At 37.6% G+C, this 24,680-nt stretch overlaps 1 protein-coding gene across 1 annotated transcript; it reads right to left on the reverse strand.

Annotated features, from left to right (window-relative positions):
* Positions 1-1,817: 1,817 nt before the first annotated feature.
* Positions 1,818-20,501, reverse strand: pnoca (prepronociceptin a). Its single transcript, XM_085165899.1, has 3 exons — positions 20,080-20,501; positions 5,400-5,530; positions 1,818-3,408 (listed from the first exon to the last, which is right to left on the reverse strand). The coding sequence occupies exons 2-3, from the start codon at positions 5,517-5,519 to the stop codon at positions 2,794-2,796; spliced, it is 735 nt and encodes a 244-aa protein (XP_085022025.1). The 5' UTR covers positions 5,520-5,530; positions 20,080-20,501; the 3' UTR covers positions 1,818-2,793.
* Positions 20,502-24,680: the final 4,179 nt, after the last annotated feature.

Here is a 24,680-nt window from a genome sequence, read left to right on the forward strand (position 1 = left end):
CCCATGTGAATTGTAGCCTCAGCTTCCTGTTCTTCGCTGACAGGAGTGGCACCCAGTGTGGTGTTATGCTAGTGTAGTTCTGCTCCAAAAGTTGACTTGTGTGCCCAGAATGGCCAGAGGTCGGGCCATTCTTCTCCGACTTCTGATATCAACAATAAGCATTCTAGAGATGGTTGTGTGGGAACATCTCAGTAGATCAACAGTTTCTAAAATGTTCAGACTAGCCTGCCCGGCACTAATGACCATGCCAAATTCAAAGTCACGTAAATCACTTTTCTGCCACATTCTGATGCTTAGTTTGAACTTCAGCAGGTCATCTTGACCGTGTCTACATGCTTAAATAGACGACTGAGTTGCTGCCATGTGATTGGCTGATTACACATTTGTGTTGATGAGCAGTTGAATTGGGAAACTTAAGAAGGGGCTGGCAAGTGTATATTGCAATAGCATAGAGCTGGGCCTGCACAGAGGTAACCACTGAGGGGAGCCAAAAACCTTCTTTGCAGGATTTGTAAGTATTGTCTGCATGCTTCTGTGGCTGCAGTGTTCTAGTGAAACAAAGGGTACTAAATGTGTGTTTCAGTCTATTTCTAGTCCTAATTAATATTCAATGTTCACAAAAGGTAGAAATATAACTTACTCTCAGGAAGCGCTCCCTCATGTTAGTGAAATTAACTCCCAGAGGGTTAGTAACCCTGTTACTACTGCTACCCTATTTTCAAGAAGGTCAAAATGCAATATTATAATGCAATTAAGAATATTCTATAAGTAATTCAACTTTTTCAGCAGGTTTAATTTTACTGTTAATTTGTTTTACCTTAAATTGTCTATACAATAGTCTAGCCTTCTTATTCAGTTTCACATTTTTTCACACAAACAAGGGAGAGAAAAATTAAATGCATGGCAACAAAGTTCTTTTGAGATTTCACAAGTAATCAGGTTAAACTGAGATTTGCAAAGAGGTGAAACCATGTCCACTGTGTATGGGGGTCACACAGAATAATCATTCTTGTAATCAGCTTTTCTAAATGTATTTTTAACATGTTGCACTGCAAAGTAAAATGCCTCACATCCACTTTATTGGTGAATTTTCAGTCACGTGTCAAGTTAATCTAAATACATATAAAATAGCCAGTGCCTTTTTATTTTATTTGTGTACTTATCTTTTAAATTTTAAAAGAAAGGAACCTTTTTTGAGTTTTTAGTGGAAAATAACTGACTAAATTACTCCCATTAATTGTTAATTGTATATTTACATGTAATCTTTTCTTAATAAAACACATTCATGCTTATCTCTGTGTGTTTCCTTGTTTTTAATTCACTTAATAATTAGATAACTCGCATATTTTAAATACTACTTAGTTTAAGTAGCAAAACTTTGTGTAATAATCCATTTACTATGTTAAGGGGAAAGTGCCGTGATTGACCGAACAGGGAATCAATAAACTGTTCCAAAAAATAAAAATGTAGCAATAGCAGATTCATCCTGAATATGGGGCTTTTATTCCAGTTTGATTTTATGAAAAGCTCACAATGAAACTCTGGAAAGTCTAAATCATTTCCATCCATCTATATTGTTTACAGCGCCTCTCTCGTTGGATCAGTATAAAGATTCTATTATTAAAGCTTATGGGTTAAAGCCATGGACCACTAGATTACTTACATGTATGCCTACTTGATAATTTAATAGAGAGACCAAATAATTTTTTCTGCTCTTCCAAAAAAAAAAGTAGTTTCAAATAGTCATCTGTCTTATAAAAACAAAGGAAAAAACACTTCAAGACACAGAATCAGTTGCTCCATGACAAGCCACGAAGGAAATATTAAACTATATTTATTGACATGTTTAAATCCAGCTATTTACAAGTTATAATAATGAGCAAGAAAAATATTCCACACTAGCACAGTTCAAGAACCCAACACTTTTTGTACACACTGGCGCTTCAAGAGCCAGTTATGTATGTTGCTCACTTGTACATGAAATAGCAATAGCCCTGTCTCAGGTGTATTTTGGCACAGTGATAAATCAACAGATTTGAGCTGATTTTTTTTTTCCATTTATTTTCCACAAGTTACATACAGATTACTTTACATTACTGCTGACATTACCCAAACCATAAATTAAGAAAAAAAATGATGTTGTCATTTTAAAGAGACTGACTTTTGCATTCTGCTCCAAGATATATTTAAGAGAGAGGAACTTACACATATTCAACATTAAGGATGGATGTAAGCGTTTTAAGCATTACTGAAATAATACTAAAATTATTGGTTAAAATAATCATATAATACCTGGTAGCAGAACAGCAAGGATTATGCTACCTTTGTTGGTAATCTGACTGCCAGATTGTATAAAACAGTAAAATAAATCGACCTTTTACTGTAAATCATTGCAGGACTACTATGGATTTTAAAAGTAAAAGCTTCCTTCAAAAGTCAAATGCCAATCAAATGAAACTGGTACATTCGATCAAGGGAACAGAATGGGAAGTCTGAAAAATGAAGAGTTTCAAGAGGTGGGAAACATGGCAGGTTATATGCACTTTCAAAGGGCCTAAAACCTCCACTGGAGGATCAAACTGTATGAGTGTTCAAAGAAGAGTTTGATAACATAAATACAAGGAATGGGAAAACAGAATCAGCACTTCAAATATCTCAGAACATCAAGGAACTCCAACAGAAGTCTCCGATTATGGGCTTCATTTTGGTTACTTAGATTTAATAGGTTTGATGATGTCAGACAAACATTGACATGTTAGTGACCGGACTACAAAACAGATCAATGAAAAGACTTCAGACCTCATTCTGTTGAGTGAGGTCTTCTGACACACTGTTGAACTCAGTGGCCCGAGTGCTCATCCCCAGATACTGCTTCAGGAACTCACTGAAACGTTTTTGGTTGTTCCACTTGCGGGCTGACTTCCGAATACCAACAAAGCCCCCATACCTCTTCTGGTAGGATCTTCCTGGAGACATGAGTCTCCTGTGGCCGTGCCTCCCTTTGACAAAGCCACCAAACCTTTTGGAGATTAGCGCTACATCTCCCTGCCCTGCTGCCACATCAGGGTCTCCTCCTTCCTGACCTTCCTCTTCTTCTGCATACTCATCCTCCAGGGACATTGAATTCTGGGAATTATAGGCAGTGTTGAGGTGATTTCCCTTCCCACCCAGATCCCTCTCCTCTGTATCAAGTTCATGGTTCACATGATCAACCCTTTGTAGTGCAATAGGAAGAAACAAACTTCCTTTCATCTGCTCGTCCTCCCCAGGAAACAGAGCCTCCACCTCCTCCTGAGATCGTTTCCACACTGAACCGCTTGGGGACAAGATTGGTGACAGCAGTGCTTCACGACAGAGGTCCCATGAGGAGGATGGGGAAACGCTGCTTTCGCACTCAATGAAACACACCTGACAAAGACAAAGACAGGAGATAATCTTAATTTCCCAGCTCCCAACAGAAGAGATCTTTGTAACAGACAAAAGTTTGCACATAAGGTAATCTCTCAGATAAAAACACAAAAATAAATAATGCTGCTGCATTTAAAAATTGATAAATAGAAGCATGCACATCACTAAATTCATATTAGTTTGGATGGTAATGTAATATCAACCAAAGATGGATTACAGTGAAGACTGAAGGCATTCTCACAGTATTCTTGGCTGACAGTCACACACTTACATCATTTTACCAGTTTCCACTTGATATCTGAGTTTACTGATGCTGATTCCCAGACATACAACTGACAACACAGCTGATGGCCACAAAATAAAACGACAAGGTTTATGACCAGATCTGTTTATTTGTGGCTGAGCTGTTTATATCAGCTCTTAACAAATATTAAAATTAATCATAGTCATTGGTTTGCGCCATACAAAGCCATACACCTACTCATGCTGACACGCTAATGACACTGACTAACACAGACTATTTGATTACTAAATTGATGCATTTTGGATGAAGCTGTGTCTCTCCCATTATGGCTCCTGAGAAATCCATGACACACAAAAATAGGAAATATAACTATTACATACGACTGAGAAACTGGAAAATGCAATGCATTGTTAGATGATTGGGTAATCTGAGTCCTGAACACATCTACGCATTAAAAGCATAGACATTTACACATGTGCCGCAGTATTAAAGCACCTGATTTGCTAGGGCTGCTTGAGTGGAAAGTCCTTAACTCGAAAAATGCCAAAATCAATAAGACAAAAGGACATTGATTGGATTTCTGTCCTTGTTATCACTCTTTCTTCCACTTCAGCTGTTCAGTGGGCATTTGTGATGTGTCTGCTTGCCTGGGTGTCTGTCTCTCAAAGAACACTGACATACGCTAATTTCTAAGATACCCCTAACCTAAAATACTGCATATCAAGCACTAATGCTCACCTCAGCCCAAACCCTAAGCCTTAAATCACATCTTCACCATTAAATAGGGAACCTGTTTTTCATCACCATACTGTGTTGATGCAGTATGGATGTGGATCCATTCTGTAACTGGTATGCTGGTTTGTGTTACTGGACTGCATCTGTCAAAATAAGATTGAGGATTCGAACATGTAATGCATGAAATACTGAGGTGCTTGTAGGGCTGCAAGATTTCCAAGTGAAATTGAAAGAAATTGAACATTTAAATTAGCAAAGGAGTAAAAGGTGGTCAGCATAGCTTTAAATAACAATTTGTCTTTGAGCACTAGGCTCACTTGAGGTCCCTTTAAATACCACACCTGACCTAAGTACCTAACACTAACAGTTTAAAAGGTTATGTTTTAAGCCATTTGGACTTGAATGTCTTCTAGTGTGCTCCCTGCCACAATTGACTTAGAAGCAGACATGCCATTAAGTGGAGAAAAACAACCACCAGGCATAAACACGAAGAGAAACATACATCTATCCCCAGGAATCAATTAGCCACAACAAATTAAAACTCAAATGCCAAAAGGGTAGTTTGTTGAGTCAGTCAGTGAGGGAGCTGTTGAGAGGATGAGATAAATACAGGGAGGTGGAGTGAGGAGTTTCCCGTTTATATTCACTAAATGAAAAGAATACAAGTGAAGAGATTAATTTAGTGCTATGTGTTAGCTTATTTAGTAATGTGAGAGAAGACCAGTTTTGCCTTCATGACATATCTGCTGTGCATTATTATGTTATTAATATTTCATAGTTGATGTGTAGCAAAACTGAGCTTCATAGTAGTTTCATAATAAGATATTGTTGAAAAATTATTATGCATAATACCATCAACTACTGATTATATGGCTGATGGCAAATAATTAATAATTATTGATGTGAAAGTGAAGAACAGCAGCTACCTGTCTCTTCTGTTGCCTTCACCTTTGTGACTATGGGTCATTCTTATAACCACAAGCGTGTGTGTGTGTGTGTGTTGAGCCCTTACCATGGTGTTAAAACTGAGCTGTTTGGGCAGGATGTTGTTGCAAGACAGGCAGTCAGTCTGACAGTCAGTCTGTCCAGGATCACAGAGACAGAGCAGAAGCAGAGCCACCACGGTCTTCATGGTCCCACCTTCTGTTGCACAACAGGACAGAGCAAAGGCACGTGTTCAGTCCAACACTTTACTGAACTAACTACATCTCGGGTAACTTACATTCTGTAGTGTTTGGTGAGTCTGCAATTTTCAAACACTATCTGTCTTTGCAGAATAGCAGAGTAATATACTTCTATGTAATATAACATCAAATTGCTATGAAAAGTAGTTTCAGCTAAATGTGCAGTGATTAAGTCCGTATCTTCTGATATGTCATGGTTTGCCTTATTTTCTTGACACCAATAAGAATTTCTGCGAGCCAAATAAACATTGAAGAAAGGTCAAGGAAACAAATCCCTGCTGAAATCATAACTATATGTCTATCAACGAAGTTTTGTTTAATTGTGGTGTCCTGCTACATTACCAGTGTTGGGGAGTAACGGAATACATGTACCGCCGTTACGTATTTAAAATACAAAATATGAGTAACTGTATTCCGTTACAGTTACCGTTTAAAAAGGTGGTATTTAGAATACAGTTACTTTGTTGAAATAAATGGATTACACGGCGGTACTTCCCTGTTTCATATTGTGGCGGGTCAGGACTGTTTGGGTTTTGTTTGACAGCTACGTTCCGTTGTTCCAGGCGGCAGCGTTACGGTTGCTAACAGGCAGAATGCTACCGGTATAGCTCTAAAGAATGTAGCATCATAGGCAGTGTAGTCCGTGCTGCAGGGAGAATGGACTGCCATACATGTTATGTGTCTGTGAGCGAGGGAGGGAGAAAAAGGAAAAATACGAGCTGTCATCGAGCAAAAACGGGAGCTGGAAGCATGTAAATATAATAATAACCACTGCAGCCAAGAAGAGTGCCTGACAAGCCCAGTTGTAAGTAAGCTATTAAGACTTGACTGTACACCGTGTTCGTGTTTTCCTCCAAAAACAATAAGTTCCGTTGGAGCAGCCTTTCAACGCCTCTCTGTCTCTAGCTAGCAAAGTTGACCCAGACAACACGAACCTGCTGTATTAGCCAGAGGTCCCTTTACTACGGTTCGGAGCCGTGGACCTTCAGTAATAGTAATAAATCACAGCAATAGTACATTCATGTAGTTGTAAACAGCATGATAATATATTAAGTAATCCAAAGTATGATGTATTCTGTAACGTATTCCGTATTCCGTTACGTTACTCAATGAGAGTAACGTAACGGAATACGTTACAGAATACATTTTGAGACATGTATTCTGTATTCTGTAATGGAATACATTTTAAAAGTAACCTCCCCAACACTGAACATTACCTATCAGGGTATCCAAAATCAAGCATGCAGTGTAGTCTTTAAAAAGCACTTTGTGCTTGTTAAGCCCACAATGTCATTTTCAATTAGCAGCATAGTGTGTAGGCAGTATGAACACATGTTTTAAGCTAATGTGACAAGCTTGTTACAGAGTCCTTACTGTAACAGTTAGGGAGCAACATTGTCATAAATTTGGACTCGTGTTTCTGGCCACGAGGCAAATGTAATTGTAATATTCAGTCTCATTTAGCTCTGTTTTTTGTCTCAATAGTAGTTTTTTTTCTCACAAAGTCCTCGGGGAAATATCTAGCTCTGAAATTTCCCTCTAACTTCAGGTGCTAACTGTGTCTCTCTGACGCAGATATTGTACAACGTATCCAACACATTTTACAGGGTTTTCTATGGAAATATCTGCTATAGTTGATAATAGTATAATAAGAGAAGTTAGCATGAGACAAAGCTGTTTATTACTGTCATATTTTATAAATTTGATTGAGTTTTAGGTTGGGGTTTCTTTTTTACTTTCAAATATATTTTTGATGAGACCTTGGACTGAGCTTGCCAAGCTCATTATTCTAAATTCAGCTAAATACATTGACAAAAACCTCAGTAGGCAGTTGATGAGGGATGAGGGAGCACTGACTGCATTCCTCAGTCAACCTGCCTTCACCTCTGCCCATCCCCGAAAAAGTACAGGAGAAGTGGTTTTGTTTAGTTGAACAAGTTAGCCTGCCTCACTGACTCACTGACTCTCTAAGTTAGGATGTGTAGTTCCATCATAGCTCTAAAATACCAGTCAATATAAAGCAATAGAGCTGAAGTAGCAAACAGATTTATGCACCTTTTCTTGCAGTCCCACACATTTCACTTGGTCTGTTCTATATTACAATCTGTGTTCTTTCTAATAGTGACACTTCTTTCTATGTATTATATCAATAATAATGGTGGCATTTCTTCTCAGTTTGGCATTATGGTAATGACAGTATTGAATTTTTGAGCCAGAAATGATAATATTTGGATGAGAGAATAGTTATCTCCTGTAAGGATTGAAAGGTGCATTCACAGACTGCATGGATGCATTACATTTGACAATTAGTTTTAAAATAAACATTCAAGAATTACTAGAATGTCCTTGATGTCCTTGACCACACCACTACTGCCATTTGTGCAATTAGTGTCATTATGTCACACAGACATATAGCTACTATTCAATCATTGGTGTGCTAAATACCTTTGATTAATATCACAGTAATAATACATAGAACTGAAAGTCACTTTTAATACAAATTACTTTTTAAATAACATTTTAATTATTACTGATACTAATAGCTTGAACTGATACTAATAGCACGGTGGCACGGTGATTAGCACTATTGCCTCACAGCAAGAAGATCCTGAGTTCAATTTCACCATCAGGGGTCTTTCTGTGGGGAGTTTGCACGTTCTCCCCGTGTTTGCGTGGGTTCACCCCAGGCACTCCAGTTAGTTAGCAGTTAGTGGGGTTGGGTTAATTGGAAATAGGGGTGAATGTGAGTGCAATTACTTGTCTTTGTCTATGTGTTAGCCCTGCGACAGACTGGCGACTTGTCCAGGGTGTACCCTGCCTCTCACCCTTAGCCAGCTGGGATAGGCTCCAGCAACCTCGTGACCCCGAAAAAGGATAAGCGAATGGATGGCTGTTTTAAACTTTTACTAGCTTCTCATCAATGTGTGATTTGCACTAAATACTGTGTAGGGCAGACAAGAGTTCAAGAGGAAAAACAACACAGCCACATGAAAAAAAGAAATACTGAATGAGTCTAAGCGATAAATGAAACGGCATACAGAGAGGGACAAAAACAAAATAAAACAGTTTGACCTTATTTTGGTAGGAATGGTCTGGCAAGTCTGACGTCAGAAACACAATTACGGTTTTCGTCTCATTAAACAAACTCGTTAACTCCTTTAATTGATGCCTCAATAATGCCTCCGGCAACAAACTGAGTCATTGTTTCTTGATGACAAACAAATTTGAACTCATATGCACAAAACAGTGGAACACACACACTTACACGGCACACAAGCATACATGTCCACATTGTATCTGTACTTCAATACATTAAAACAGACAGTACTAAAATGCAAGTTTAACGGCTGGTTTAAATTATCTATTAAAACAGCTTAAAAAAAATTTAGAACTAATTTGTCTTCAGTGAAAAACTTTTTTAATGTCTTAGAAATCTGGAATTTATTCAGGGTAATTAAAAAATGATAGAAATGTAATTGCAGTACAGTTCAGTCCAGTCTCTAACAACTCATGAAAAACAATAGCTCTGCAAAATTAATCAGCCTTCTCGTGTGCAAACAATAAAAGTGTGTGTCAAGTCTTTAATCTGATGGGAAAGAGGGCGGGTTTGCCAGTGAAGGACAAAAGAACATCACAGCTGTTTTAGGCAGGAATGTAAGACAGATGGCACTGGATTTAGACAAACAGCTTGTGCGCATTCATGTGGCCGCAATACATCTCATTCTCCATCCTCCTGTCACTGAATCTGTCCCAGCTTGTTTTCCAAAAGCAAGAGGATAATGTGCAAAGATGGCCACATTTCTCTACTGAGATGTGGTCAGAAGAGTATAACACAGGCGAGCCACATATCCTTAATTTAGCAGTGAGTGAAGATAATTAAAGACGTACTCTTTGTCAGATAAACTGGTTTTATCTAATTACCTGGTTTTATCTCAGTTATCTCATTTATTCAGCCATTTGCATGGCAGCAACTCAGTGCATTCAGCCATGTAGACATGGTCGGTGCAACCCCTGAGCATCAGAAAGGGAAAGTAAAGTGATCTTGAACGTGGCATGGTTGTTGGTTTATTTCATAAGTGTTTGATCTACTGACATTTGACACAGCTATCTCTGGGGTTTACAGGAAAGAAAAGCTATCCAGTGAGCAGCGGTTCCCTGGACAAAAATGCTTTGTTGATGCCAGAGGCCAGTGCAAGAACATCTCAGAGTGTGTCCAACTTGAAGCAGATGAGCTACAGCAGAAGACCACACAGAACTGACATCCTATCATAGAGGAACAAGAAACTGTGGCTACAATTGACATAGCCTCACCAAATCGGTACAATAGAAAATTCTTAAAAGGTTCCGATGAGTCTCAATTTCTGTTGTGGTATTCAGATGGCAGGGTCATAGTTTTGTATAAACAACATGAAGGTATGGATACATCCTGCCAACTGCTGGCGGTGGGGTAACGGTGTGGCGGATATGTTCTTACCTCAAACAGGTAAAAAGCTTTCTTCATCTTTCAACATCTGTTTTAGGAATACTAATGCATGTCCTTCTGTAATGCTGGATTTTAAATTATGTTTTATTTGCTTGTAAAATGGTTGCATTCAGACAAATCCATCTTCTCTACCACACAGATTAATATTACCAGATGGAATAATTTAAATAAGAAAACAGTGAGCTTTTCCTTTAAACAAATCACATCTGGTTAAATCATGTTCATCAGGGTGAAACCATGCTGCTGCTTTCTGAGCTGAGCCTTTACTATCTCAGTTTTAATATTTTAGTATACTATACCGCTATACTACTACTAAACATTAGTAGTTATGCTTGCATCAAAGGAGGATGAACAAATGACTGCATTGCTTTTCAAGCCAATTTTCCATTTTCAATTAAGGATTAATATTATTGTAATTTTATTTTATTTATGAATCAAAACTTTCTAATTTTGTTACAGTGAAAGTCAGAGGTGAGCTTCCAGCCATCCATGCCTCAGTCTATTTTATTCCACTTATTCTAGGTTGGGCAATGGTGGTAACAGGCTAAGTAAATATCCTTCTAACCAGAAGGACCTGGAAACCATTTTCCAGCTCCTTCTGGATGATTCTCATACATTCAGTCTAGATTAGATACATAATCCCTCCAGTGAGTTTTTGGCCTGCCCCGGTGTCTCTTCTGGGGTCTAGATAGACAAGGTTTTTTTCAGTTTGACGTGCCTGGAAAACCTCCAAAGGCATTCTGATGAGAAGCCTGAATCCGATCATTTGGATCCTTTTGAAATCATAGCAGCAGCTTTACTTTAGGCTCTAGATGTCTCAGCTCCTCACCATACTGTATCTCTTAGGCTGAGTCAAGTCACACTAAATGAAACTCCTTTCACCCATTTAAATCTGCGACTTCATTCGTTTGGTCACTTCTTAGAGTCGATGACCACAGTTGAGGGTTTAAACGTAGATCGATCAATTTAATGTTTTTATCACAATTTCCAGTTGCTGGTAGAATATTTCACTTTAGACTGACTGACCAACAGAACAGTCGCAGAGTTATACATCTATACATTACTACTTCAACTAAGTCAAATGTCTGTGTTTCGGAAAGGTTTAGATGATTGATGATGTTCAGATGATTCCCTCTTTCACAAGTTTCAGACAAAATTAAGGCAACTGGCTAACCCTGTCAGAATAATATGATAAGTATTCTTAGTTTTGTAAAAATTCAAATATGCTTGGGCAGCTGTCATTGGAACGAGCACCCATAGTGCTACACTTTAGGGAACAGATGACTATCCTATCTGGGCTAACTCTCTCACTGGCGAAGAACTAAGGCCCGATTTGCTATCCAGAATATACCAGAAGAGGATGAACACAGCCTGATAGCACTCACTCAGGATATTGGAGTACAGATATGTGTGCAAACAGAGGAGCCCTGAAGGTAGTGTTTATCTATATTTGTCTTCTTTTCTAAATTGTTCAAAGCTCTGTAAAAATGAAGCACAGTGTGGATTTATTCTCAAGTCTGCCATGTTCTCTTGAGTGCCTGTTAGACTCAATTATTCTGCTTTTAATTAACTGATTAACCACTAAATAAACCAGTTAATTAAGTCATTACTGTGTGGCACTGTGCTGAGGCGCTACTGATGGATGTCTGCAGTCAAAATGAATAAGTCCAGCCCCCCGATGAAAGGAAAAGCATTTCTCATTAGTGTCCAAACCTGTTATTTCTCACTGGTTCTCAAATTATGGGTCATAAAGTCAATGAAGGTTGGGGTGTGGCGAGCTAGGAATAATATGAAGTGAAGCTAAAACATTTTTTGGAGGAAATAAACACTGAATGGTTGTTTCAGCAACCTCTATGTAATTAAAAATGTAATGGTATGCATTTTCTTTCATTTTCTATAATCAATAAATATATTTTGACACAGGAACATAAGTTTGTACTTTGAAAATATGTTTGCACATTTATTTAAATCTATAATCTTCAGAATCTTCGAAATTACATCGAGGAAACTAGAAGTGCTGTTAAGGTTAAAGAAGGTTAAAGAAAGTCTTAACTGTATATTCCAGTCTAATTTCTGGTCTTGTCATCCAGCCACATACACCCCACTATAAGGACAGCCCTCAGAAATTCTCAAACTATCTCACATCGTATTATCGACTGTTTCCACCAGTGTTTCTCCCCATTATTGCCATTTTCTCATCAAGAATAGGAAATAAAAAATAAATTACTCCCAGCCTGAAGTACAGCTTAAAGCCGGATTATTTACGCGTGGCTGATCGGGGAGCAATGTGCATCCGTCTTGGAGTGCATCTTTTTTTAAAAGCAAAGCTGCAGATTATCGGGTAACTTATGTAAAGACCACAGTATTGGCAAATTTGCGTCAGTGCACCACGTCAGGGTCTCCGCTCGGCTGTAACTTTCCTCACTTTTTGCTTCCTCTGTGATGCCAGACACACTGTAGATGTGCACATGCACGAATGGCATTACAAGGCTGTGTGAGTTTAACTGTTGTCTGCCAAATGATGATGCGATGCTGATGATATGATTGCAATGACTTTGTTGTGTGGTAATGACTGGCTCAGAGTCTCTACTAGAGACAATGCTCACTTTATGAACTGATGTGACAACTGCCACTTGATTTTAAACTTAAAAATTTGACTTGAGGAAGATGATGGACCATAAGTATAAAGGGGCAGCAAAATTGTATGAGTATAAAACAGATTACTATCCTCGGGAAGACAGTGCATAGACAGTTCGTGCAAATCAAAGTGTCACAAGCTTCCTCTCTAATATAATTTTCTTAGCCTGCCTTGAATTTCTCTTTCTTATCTTTCTTTAACTTACTCTGCTACTTCACTGGCTGCTTTTATTGTAAAAATAAAACAAACAAAAAACAAACAAAAACAAAAAAACAGATGCAAAACAAAGTTGTAGTGAATAGTTTTATCATGTTTTATTATTTCATTCTACATATGTAAATGTATTATATTTATGTTTATAAATATATGAATCTTAGGCATGTAGACATAGTGAAAATAACCTGATGAATTTTAAACTCTCGTTAAGAATGAAGAAAAAAGATTATTCTGGATGTGCTGAACTTAGAACTGCTGATCTACTGAGAAAATGGTGTGAAAAAGCAAAACTGTCCAGTGAGCAGCAATTCTCTGGGTGAAATTGCATTGATGATGACCGAGGTCAGAGGAGAATGGCCAGACTGCTTTGAGCTGAGATGAAGGCAATACAAACTCAAATAACTTGCCATTACAACCAAGCACAATGCAAAAGAGCATCTCTAAGGCCACAACACATCAAGCTTTGAAGCTGAGAGCAACAGAAGACCACAGCAGGTACCATTACTGTCAGCTGAGAAGAGGCAACTGAGGTTACAGTTCATACAGGCAAAGCTGGAGAACAGAAGACTGGAAGAATGTTAGCTGGGCTGATAAATCTCAAATTCTGCTGCAACATTCGGATTGTACGGTCAGAATTTAGAGTAAGCGTGGAACCATCCTGCCTTGTATCAGGTTCATCCCTTTACAGCCACAGTGTACCCATCTTCTGATGGCTGCTTCCAGCAGGATAACGTGCCATGTCACGAGGCTTAATTCATGGATGGATGGCTTATCACATCATCGATGTGAAGCTGACGAATCTACAGCAACTGTGTGACACTATTATGTCAATATAGACCAAAATCTCAGAGGAATGTTGAATTTCTCCTAAGGGACAATAAAGTATGTTTTAAAAATAGTAACTGGTGTAATATGTCACGTTAAATTTTCATGCGACGCGTGCTTAAAGCATTTTTTTTACACTCTTCTGAATCCTTAGTTATGTACAGATTATTTTATGGGCTAATTCAGCTCAAACGACTTCTTTATAAGGAGTAAAATCCTTCCAACTCTTGCAGGAGTGAGGACGAGCAATTTTAAAGAAATATTAAATAACTGGAGTGAAATCACGATGTTGGTTTTATAAGCTGATGAGTCGATTTGACAGGTAATTAAATGTTGTTTAGTCTTCTGCCTGCAGCCAGAGTACATTTTCTGTCAGAAAAGAGACTGTGAGTGACAACCTGTCCCAGGCCCACTCAAAATACATTGTGCTCTTTGTTGTAATATTGATGTCTAACTGGCAAAATGGCAGTGTGGTCATTGACGTGACACGTTTCAGGAGAGCAAATAAATCTTGCACATCAATACATGATTCCTCCTTATGCCTACGTGCACTCTTATACTCCCCTGTTATCAACTCTTCTTTTCTTTTAAGACACAGTTTCAGTGTCTTTTGTTCTTTTCACTCTTTATGCTGCTATTTTTTTTTCACTTGCACTGTTTTGTTTCCCACCAAAACAAGACAACATTTCTACTACAACTTCTTACTTTTTCTGCATGTATGTCCCAGTATCAATGTTCCAAAAGCTATAAGTCATCTGTGTGAAAAACAAGGTTTAACACTAAGTTATTTCTTTAAACTTTCTTTTTCGTGGTCAGAGGCAGTGTTGGGGAGTAACGGAATACATGTACCGCCGTTACGTATTTAAAATACAAAATATGAGTAACTGTATTTCGTTACAGTTACCGTTTAAAAAGGTGGTATTTAGAATACAGTTACTTTGTTGAAATAAATGGATTACACGGCGGTACTTCCCTGTTTCATATTGTGGCGGGTCAGGACTCTTGGTTTTGTTTGACAGCTACGTTCTGTTGTTCCAGGTGGCAGCGTTACGGTTGCCATGGTTACAGGGTGACGCTCGCTCTCTGCGTGTTTCCTGGGTGAGAGAGGCCTTTTTGTTGTTGTTGTGCTAAGCTAATAGGCAGAATGCTACAGGTATAGCTCTAAAGAATGTAGCATCATAGGCAGTGTAGTCCGTGCTGCAGGGAGAATGGACTGCCATACACGTTATGTGTCTGTGAGCGAGGGAGGGAGAAAAAGGAAAAGTACGAGCTGTCATCGAGCAAAAACGGGAGCTGGAAGCATGTAAATATAATAATAACCACTGCAGCCAAGAAGAGTGCCTGACGAGCCCAGTTGTAAGTAAGCTATTAAGACTCGACTGTACACCGTGTTCGTGTTTTCCTCCAAAAACAATAAGTTCCGTTGGAGCAGCCTTTCAACGCCTCTCTCTGTCTCTTGCTAGCAAAGTTGACCCAGACAACAAAGTAAAGCTAGTTTTCAGCTACGAGCCGACACAGAACCCACCGTATTAGTCAGAGGTCCCTTTACTACGGTTCGGAGCCGCGGACCTTCAGTAACAGTAATAAATCACAGCAATAGTACATTCACGTAGCTGTAAACAACATGATAATATATTAAGTAATCCAAAGTATTCAGAATATGTTACCCTCATTGAGTAACGTAACGGAATACGTTACAGAATACATTTTGGGGCATGTATTCTGTATTCTGTAATGGAATACTTTTTAAAAGTAAGCTTCCCAACACTGGTCAGAGGTCATGTCAGTTGCACCATTACTCATATAGTTTTGTGATTGATGCATCTGTGATTCAATAAATCTCAGATTTGAGGAAACATTTAGAAAAAGACCTCAAGTTTTGTTTTATTTGGTTTTTAGGGGGGGAGGGGGTCATGTTCCCTGTCAATCAGACTGAGTGCGATGTAGCAGCTGAAGCCATTAACAGCAGACACGCTAAGTTAAATCAATTTCCTTTCTCAATGCATCTAATCACCTGAAGTCAATTGACGTTGTAGAGGTGACTGACACATACTTACACAGAGGTCACACCAGACTGGTTTCCCAATGATTTTTCTTGTTATTATTGCACTTTTTTCAAGTTATTACAGAGATTCACTGACAGATGACTGAAATGAACAGGTTGAGTTGTGGCTCAGGCTGCACGCCCTATAACCCAAATTTCCTCAGTAAATTACTAACTCCTGAACATGGATATGCCAGACATAATTTCCCTTGAACTTAATTTACACTTTGATCTGTAAAGTCAAAGCTGTAGATCAAGTTCCTTCAAAACCAGATTTTGTTCCCCTCTTTCACTGCCTACCGATTTACTACAGCATGATGTCTTTCACAGTAATTTGTAGTTTTTAAAATCTAAATGTTAAAATGATTTGTTAATAAGTTTAACAAATGTTTATCATTTGTTAATAATAAGAAAATTTTACTGTATAGTGGTTACCTGTTTATTTATTCATTTTTAATCTTTTCTTGTTCTATATTATTATGACTATGTTAATTTAATTACAAGATTAATTAAAATCTGACAGATTCAAAAGGTATAACAGGCTGCAGGAGGTGATTGAGGTGGATATGAGACATACAAAGCACTCAGCTTTCTTGTAAAAAAAACATTTTTCACATCCTGCCTCCCATCACTGGCTAGCATTAGGCAACAAATATAAAAATAAATAATTTTTGCCTGAGGCTTGTACAAGCGTCATGCATAATAGCATAGAAACGTATCATGTTTCAAATCTTCCCCATATCAAAATGTAGCAACAACAGATGTAGCAGGAACTACAAGTAAATATTGCAATGCAAGATTGAATAGCAAATATATTAACAATTATTTGTTGCCTGCCAAATGCACTAATGATCAAAGCTTTGTCGTTGCTGTAATAGATAAAAATATATATAATCTAATTGTATTTATGCCTTTCTGCTCTTGCAATTTAGTTTGAGGAAGTATGCAATTTCAAGGGAGTAGGCTCATCATTTGCCACTAAGAAGGTCACATCCAGGTCTTTTAATATATCCACGTGTTAAGACAGAGGGAAAGTATGGAGACTGTATCTAGACAGCAATAATCATGACTTTCAGGTTTTTCTTGAGTAGATACCGAAGAAATTAGGTAACTTTAAGTAGGGTTTTCTTGCTCAACAGACTGTATCTGACATTAATCATTTCTATTTGGTGTTGAAACAGAGGGGAAAAGTGGAACACAGCAAGACGATAAGGAGAGGTGTCTGTGAAGGGATAGATAAGCATAAAAGGATGGCTGGAGATCCTGCTGTGTTAGGAACATTGTATCTTTGGATTAAGTCCACACGTTCACAGGCAGTTCAATGCTCCTGTCAGAGATGTGTACACCGCCACTATGCCGTGTGACCTGTGATCCAGCAATCATTTTCTCATTCCATTTTCCCTTTCTACCCTAAATGAGAATGTTTTGTGAGTGTTAACGACGTGTATCCATATAGAATAGAATAGAATAGAATTAGAAAAGAACATGTACAACAAAATTGTAGGTTCTTCACACAAACTGTGCTGGAATAAAATATATATATCTCACTATAAAAAATAATGATATTGTGGAATGTATTTAGTGATAGGAAGAGAACTGTGGATTAGAAGGGATTTACAAGCCAGGAGAAGCATTATATTTGATGCATTTGGCTGAAGGCGTGAGTTGAAAATAGTTCCAATAGGGATAAGAAATGTAAGAAATTTTCTTGTCTGAATAAAAACTGAGAAATTAAACTTGCAAGACAAGCTATGTCATGAACAAAAAAGCTCAGAGCTCTGTGAGTGAGCCTTCTTTTGTCTCTTTGGATTGATTCTACGATGTTTAAGATAGCTGTCTTAGACATTTCAAACATTTTGTTTGCAATTGCAGTTTGTTTTGAAATCCCATCTCTCTCACTATCTCTCATTGTCACTTTGGCAGTGTTTGTCAGGTTGTCTCCAGGTACACAATGAAATCGCCCACAAAATGAAAGGATGCTCATCACTACAAGATTATGTGTTTCACAATGGTACAACTGAGCTACAATATAAACCTCATTTTGCATACATCAGTATCTCTGAATACAAAAGCGTGTTTACCTAAAACCACCCACACCAAATCCTCAACTTCTTTTCAAAGTATTCCTCAAAATTCAAGCATTACATTTTTATAGTGTTATTTAGTGTTCATGCAGCCTCACCAAAGACATTACTTATCTGGTTTTATTCAGTCAATGCAAAACTCCTGCAACGAGACAGCTATAGGAACATCTTGTACCCTGATCTGTTGTACCCACAGGAAATTTTGCTGTGAAGTGTAAGAAAGCAGACGCTTATTTATTATTATTTTTATTCTTTTTAAAAGCACTGTCTGTAAACATATTCCTGAAGATGAATATAAACTGACACAAGACCAAGGATTAATAGTTGTTAAAAAGGTCTTTAAACAAAAGTTTACTATAGAAAATTCCATCATCAGTATTGCCTTTGTTTAAATTTCTTTGAAGGTCAAAGGAAAAGTGTGCACCAGGCTAAATATAACCTTAGACTAATTATTAGGCTAAGGTTATAGGCTAAGATATATTCAAGTTTGTTACTGGCTTTATAAAGGTTTTTTTAAGAGATTGACTAAATGCAGCTCTTAGTAATCAGTTTATTAAATGCTTAAAGGCACAGGAAGAATAATATTAATAAACTATGTAAGAAGGAGGCTGCTGCTATTTCTACTTCTACAGGTATTAGTACTACTAATGCAAATAAAAGACTGTTTAAAATTGATTGATTAATAATTAGTTACAATGATTAATACGAAATTAATTATTACATTTGTTATTTAGAGAACATGATTCATTAATTAAAGAAAATTAAAAACTATAATGGATGATGTATGTGTCATCAAATTGTCATTTGATAAATTTGATAAAAGATCCAACCATTTTAATCAATCCTATTTAGCTTGATTCATTACTCCGGCTCTTGAACGGGGTAATAAAGAGCATTGAAGTCTGGAGCAAAACGATGGGCCAGATGTGTCCAGGTGCCTTACATGTCAATAAAATCTATTTATATTACTCAGTTTAACCTTTTAGTCTCTATATTTTATAAAGGGAGCTGAACAGCTGGTTCTGAATGACAACAACAAAACAAGCTTGAGACTTATTCACAGTAGTTGTCAGTAAAACCCTTGATTTCTGAGCCGCTACCTTTTAAAGTAGCAATGTTCATTCCAAATTACACCAGTGACTCAAAATAAGCTGAGAGAAGTCTATAAGTATCTACTACATGAGAGCTCATACTGGTTAATGTTCATGTAATTGCTTTGGTCATAATTAAGCCAAAGTATTTTTACTTTAATGAAGAATGTGGCAGAAGCTGTCATTAAAAACAACATAACCTTCAGGCAAAAAAAAATCTAAAAATATTCCTCTGATGAAGGGAGTTCTGCAAAATCTTACCCTCATTAGGCAACATGAGCTCATCCAAATTACCTATCATTACTTCAGATGAACCCAAACAACATATTCCTGCAAAGATTCCCCTTTCATTCCTGGATCCTATCAGCTGTGAATCAGAGCTTGATGATTAAAGACAAATCATGACCAGCAATTTATGACCTTTCTATCTGCTACCTGCCAATGTGCTTACAAATTAAAATGCATGTGTACTCCTCAGATGCAGTCTCTTCACGTCTTGCTCTGTGTTCTGTACATAACTTTTTGCTTTTGGAACATTGAGGTCTGTAGCTGTTCTTTAAGAGCAGATGCATTGACTCTATTGAACACAAAGTGTTTAACCTGAGGTACTGTGTTAACTCACACTGTCACTTACAGTTTGAGATATTATATATATTTTTTCAGTGCGATTAAGCTCAAATGTCAGAAGGTAACGACACAGAAGTAATTATTACTCAGTAATTATTAAAGTAATTATCCTGGGAGACTCCAGCAGGTGTGGGTCACAGAGTAGCAATGAAGACACGTACTGACTGGGATAATAAAGCTTTACTCTTAAAAAGGACTCACTGGTTTCTTCTTTCTCCTGTTTATCTTGTATTTTCTGCTAAATTTAGATTTCATCTTTTGGGCTGTCTAAACAGGGTTTGCAATGCAACATCACTCACCTTTAAAGGAACTAAAACGAGTCAAATGAATGTAAATGTATAGTTTCTATGGGGTTTCTTCAACAATACACACAACAAACGGTTAGTGCATGACAATACTGAGAAAAATACAAAGGAAAAAATTCTTTATATATAGGTCAGAGGTCAAGCAGTTTCTTTTCCTCCTGTACTACTCCCTCCTGCTCGCCAAGGATTCCTTACCTGTTCTGGGGCTGCCAATAGGAGGTCCCTTGGGTGAATGCAGTTTGTCAGCGTATGATTCCTTTCTTCTGTCTCAGTGTGGCGTTTCTGGCTACGTGGAGGCTGGAGGCAGCTGCTCTTATAGGGACCCACCCCTCCACTTCAACCTCCTCCTTCTGCTTGTCTCTCTTTCTCTCTCACTCTCTTTCTTTCAAAAATCCCTCTTTCATTACTTAGAGAGAGAGAGGGATGGACAAGGGAGGAGGAGGCAGAAGATGGGGGAGCAAGGAGGAGTCAGGAGGTAGAAGCAGGGCTGCAAGGAGAAGACGAAGATAGACGAGAGATTGTAGATAAAAAAAACTAATGGACAACGTGTGTGGGAAGATGGAGAGGCAAACAAAGCTGAGAAGAAGGGAGAAAGACGTAAAGAGGAAGGACGGAAGACATATGTCTGCTGTGTTGTCATTTTCGGAAAATTGACGTCAATACATTTAAATACTAATAAAACAGAAAATACTAATACATTTCACTCAAAGATTAAAAATATATAATATTCTTCTTTCAAAAGGTATTCTACAGTTAATTGATACTATAGTTACAACTAGTACTGCTTCATTAAAAAAATGCATAAATAAAAAGTTAATTTCAAAAGTTTAATTGCTTTGGAGTGGCTCATCCTTGGTATATGTAAACGTGATCCTTCCCATGCCTGCATCACACTTCTGCAAGATGAATTCCATAAATGGGGACTTCAAATATCTTCTTTTACATACTCTATGTATATTTAACTCTTAAACAAATGAAATAATGTGGACACAGCCCCCCAAGTCTCTTATTCTGATGTCTTTGCACATACATATTCAGCTAGTTCAGATTTTTTCAATTTTGTGTTCCTTTTAGGACACAGATGCCGATCACACTGTGCAACAGGTTGCACTTCGTCCTCCAATATAGTTGTTACTATTAACTGATTCTCGTATTAAACATAGTCACAGTTTCAAATAACATATGTAAAAGTAATCGCTGTGAACCAACAGCTCAGGCTGCTTTAAACACTGTGTTTCAAACGTTTTTTCTCCATAGACTTGGATCTGTGTGATATTAATTAACCAATTATCTCAGGCATACAGTTGTGGCTGTGAGAACATAAGCCCCACTTGCTTTTCAAATCTTTGGTTTTGCAGGGAGCAGCCAATCAGAAGAAACCTGACTTAAAGGAAAAGCCTTAAAAGGACTGGAGCAGAAATGGCTTGTTTCAGACAAAGCATGAAGTGAGGGGCAGCACTGAGGGCCAATATAGGCCCTCAGTGCATAAGGAAGTATGGATAATGCAAAGCTTCTCTAGTAGGGTGCAAGAGTAAAAAATACAAAGCTAGTCAAGAGCATATTAGATCTATTTTAACCCACCTACGACAGCTGCAAGGATCAGAGGTCTCATTTTCTGACTAACAAGCTATCTCACTTCAATGCTGCAAAGATCACAGTAGCTTCCTAACACACTGCTTGACAGACGAATGAATGAGTCTAATCAGCGTCATCACCTTAAATTTATATTGCTGTTTGCTACCGCTGAGTAACCTAAAGTGAACACCACAGTCCAGGATAGCGCATCACTGTTCTCTTCCAGATCCATCTTAATCTCTGTCCATATCACACAATATTCCTGGTGTTTATTTTAATACATGGTAAAAATATATAGCACTATAATTACTTTGGCTTAAATATAATATTTAAGCCAAAGCCAAAAATCTGTAACATGTTACTATTTCTATAACATAAAATACAAAGAAAGTAATTCACAGGGAAACAGTGATCCAAACAGTCTTGCTTAATATTTCATTTGAGCTGTTTGTTGTTTATTATCATTATATGAATGAACTCCACAACCTAAGTACACTTACTTTCTTATAAAAAGAGATAAAACGTCATATTTAATGCGCAGAGTTGCTTTGAGGAGAGGTTGGAGGACATGTGACTGTCACTCCTCCACTATGTTGTGGGAGTGACAGTCAGATGTCCTCCAACCTCTCTTCAGGCAGTGGCAGGACTGCATTACTGTCACTCTGCTCAAAAAAAGGAAAAAATATTCTGGGCTGAAAACAAAAGAATCACGACAAGCGTGTATTTGAGAGTTACTTATTATGTGTCCGTCCGGCCTTCATTATGGGGAGGATGTGTCCTGTTTCTCTCTGATTAGGGCTGCTCTGCTTTGGCCATGCGTTCGCCTGTCGATGGAGGATGGAACACAATGAAACACAGTATCGCAATAACGAAATAAACAAGTGAGGAAACAAGATACTGTTAGGGTTACTGTTCTGAAAGGACCAATCAAATGCAGGACACAGAAAGAGGCAGGTTGCAGTACCGAAGCTGTGCTTTACCTTTAAGCTAATATGAAATCAAAATATTACATTAGCATAGGGAATGAGGATGTACATTAACACAGGAAGCCAAATTAGAGGAAATTAGAAATGTCAATTTAAGACCTAAACAAAATGTAGTAAAAAGCACTTTGAGAAAATTGCTATGTAAGTTCAGATCTAATTACCAAAGCACATTTTACTTTAGGCTGGGCCTATCTTGTGACTGATAGGCTGCTACAGCATGGACTGTCCCTAACATTTTAGCGAGTTAGCGCTCTAAGAATCCTGAATATTAACCCACTGAGGGTATTGTGTGTCGCCCCTCAAAGAGACCAGCAGCAGCTAATTTGTGAAAAACCTGAGCCAGTTGTGTGTTGTGTGGTAGAGGTTAATGATTATTTTCAACATACTCATCATTTTAGTAAAGATGTAGGTAATTGTACTTACAGCTGTAAAGTGAATTAGCATTGTCCAGTGTACTGCTGGGCCAAGCCCAGGGCTGGACACGCTGATCATCAAGTATAACTTTACAGGTGAAAAACGTTTTCAACCATTTTTTTCAGGGAAAATCCATTTTTTAAAGTAGTTTTATCAGAATGGACTGTACTATCTACATTAAGTGTAGAAATTAAAATGTGGCTCTCTGTCATCATCCCTGGGTTTTGTACCCAGGACTTTGGGTTTTTATGGGTTCATGATTCCTATTTGATTTGTATTTTTGTATTTGTATATAAGTTTTGTTCCTTGTTTCTCTTGTAATAACTTGTAATGAATAACTGCATGAGGCAGTCGTCCCTTGAAGAACTTTAGACGACACACAGACGCACACAAATATACTGTGGTCGTTTGAATTTCTTCACCCTGATAGGATTGTGGTTGTGTGTGAACCAAAAGCCTGTGAAATACTTATATACCTTAACGCAGCCCTAGTGTTTCCTCTAATGTGAGGTGGTTCATGGACCTTTTCTTCCTTTGAGACGCTACCACACAGCCTCTTCTTTTCTCAGTACTCGAAGTCTTGTGTTCTTAATTTATCAGATTCTGTACCTGTGATGAAGCTGCTTTTCTATCTCTGAGAGAACAAAGCTTGGCGTATTGATCTTCCAGTAGTGTGTTACTTTTGCACTGCCTGATCGTGCTTTGGATGCAACTGATCCAGTTTCTGCAAAGCATTTTAGTGTGCCATGCGCTGCCCTGTAGGAAACCTTCAATCTAGCCAATATTTGATGCTGAGAAAGCATTTCCTTACTTACAATAAAACTTTTACTTCTTTCACTTTCTCTGATGCCTGGTTTCCCAATATCACAGTGTTACTTAGTCAGCAATGTTCTGCTGGAAACCTCAGGTACAGAAATAATTTTAATAATTATTTAAGTAAACACACCCTTAAAGCCTACAACAATACAGGGGATAAAACCAATTAAAACTGCCATAAATCTTACAGAGTCCCAATAGTAAATAGAGCTTTTGAATAAAAGGGTTTTTAATCGGTTTTCAGCGTTATTTTGTCATCGTTTTTATCGTTTACTCGGTTTTCCTTGGTCTTTTCACGTGTGTTATGAATAAATTTTCTTTTTTTCGGTACCGGTACTAGTTTTATTTTGTTGTATTTATCCGCGACACCGTAGACTATCAAGAACATGTAGTGCTGTGGCTTTCATTGCATGATACATTGTAGATTTTCATGGATTCCACGCTGGACATGCTTCCACGCCACACTTAATTCTGCCAGATGCTTGGAAAAACATCTATGTGGCTTCCAAGACATTTCTTCTGGTTCAACCTCTTTTATTGTCCTGCAAACTACATTTGCTTTTCACAATCTCTTTTCACTTGTGGTTAAAAAAGCATATTAGTCTACCACCAAATATAATGTGTATGCCAGTGTTGCCCTAAATTAACAATCTAGGTAGTTTAAAAACTCATTTTTCATGTTTCTGTAACGGTTGCTCTACCAGCATGAACACACTCTTTAATCAAAATGGTATTTTTTTAATGCTAAAATAAAATTATTGTTGTTATTCATGAATTTTGAATTAAAAAAAAAATCAGAAATAATAGTGAAGCACATTTGTATTTTTTAATTAAAATTACCATAATTTATTTGCATTCTTGTTTAAAAAAACAATGTTTTTTGAATGATGTGTTTGAATTATTTCTTACATTTCAGACAAGTCCAGTGTGCTGGCTTAAATTTGGGTATAAATTTTTTATTATTATATTATGTTTTTCAAATAATTTTAAATTATAAACAAGATT

This window comes from Neolamprologus multifasciatus, chromosome 1 (assembly GCF_963576455.1).
Source record: "Neolamprologus multifasciatus chromosome 1, fNeoMul1.2, whole genome shotgun sequence".
In the NCBI taxonomy this organism is placed as follows: Eukaryota; Metazoa; Chordata; class Actinopteri; order Cichliformes; family Cichlidae; genus Neolamprologus; species Neolamprologus multifasciatus.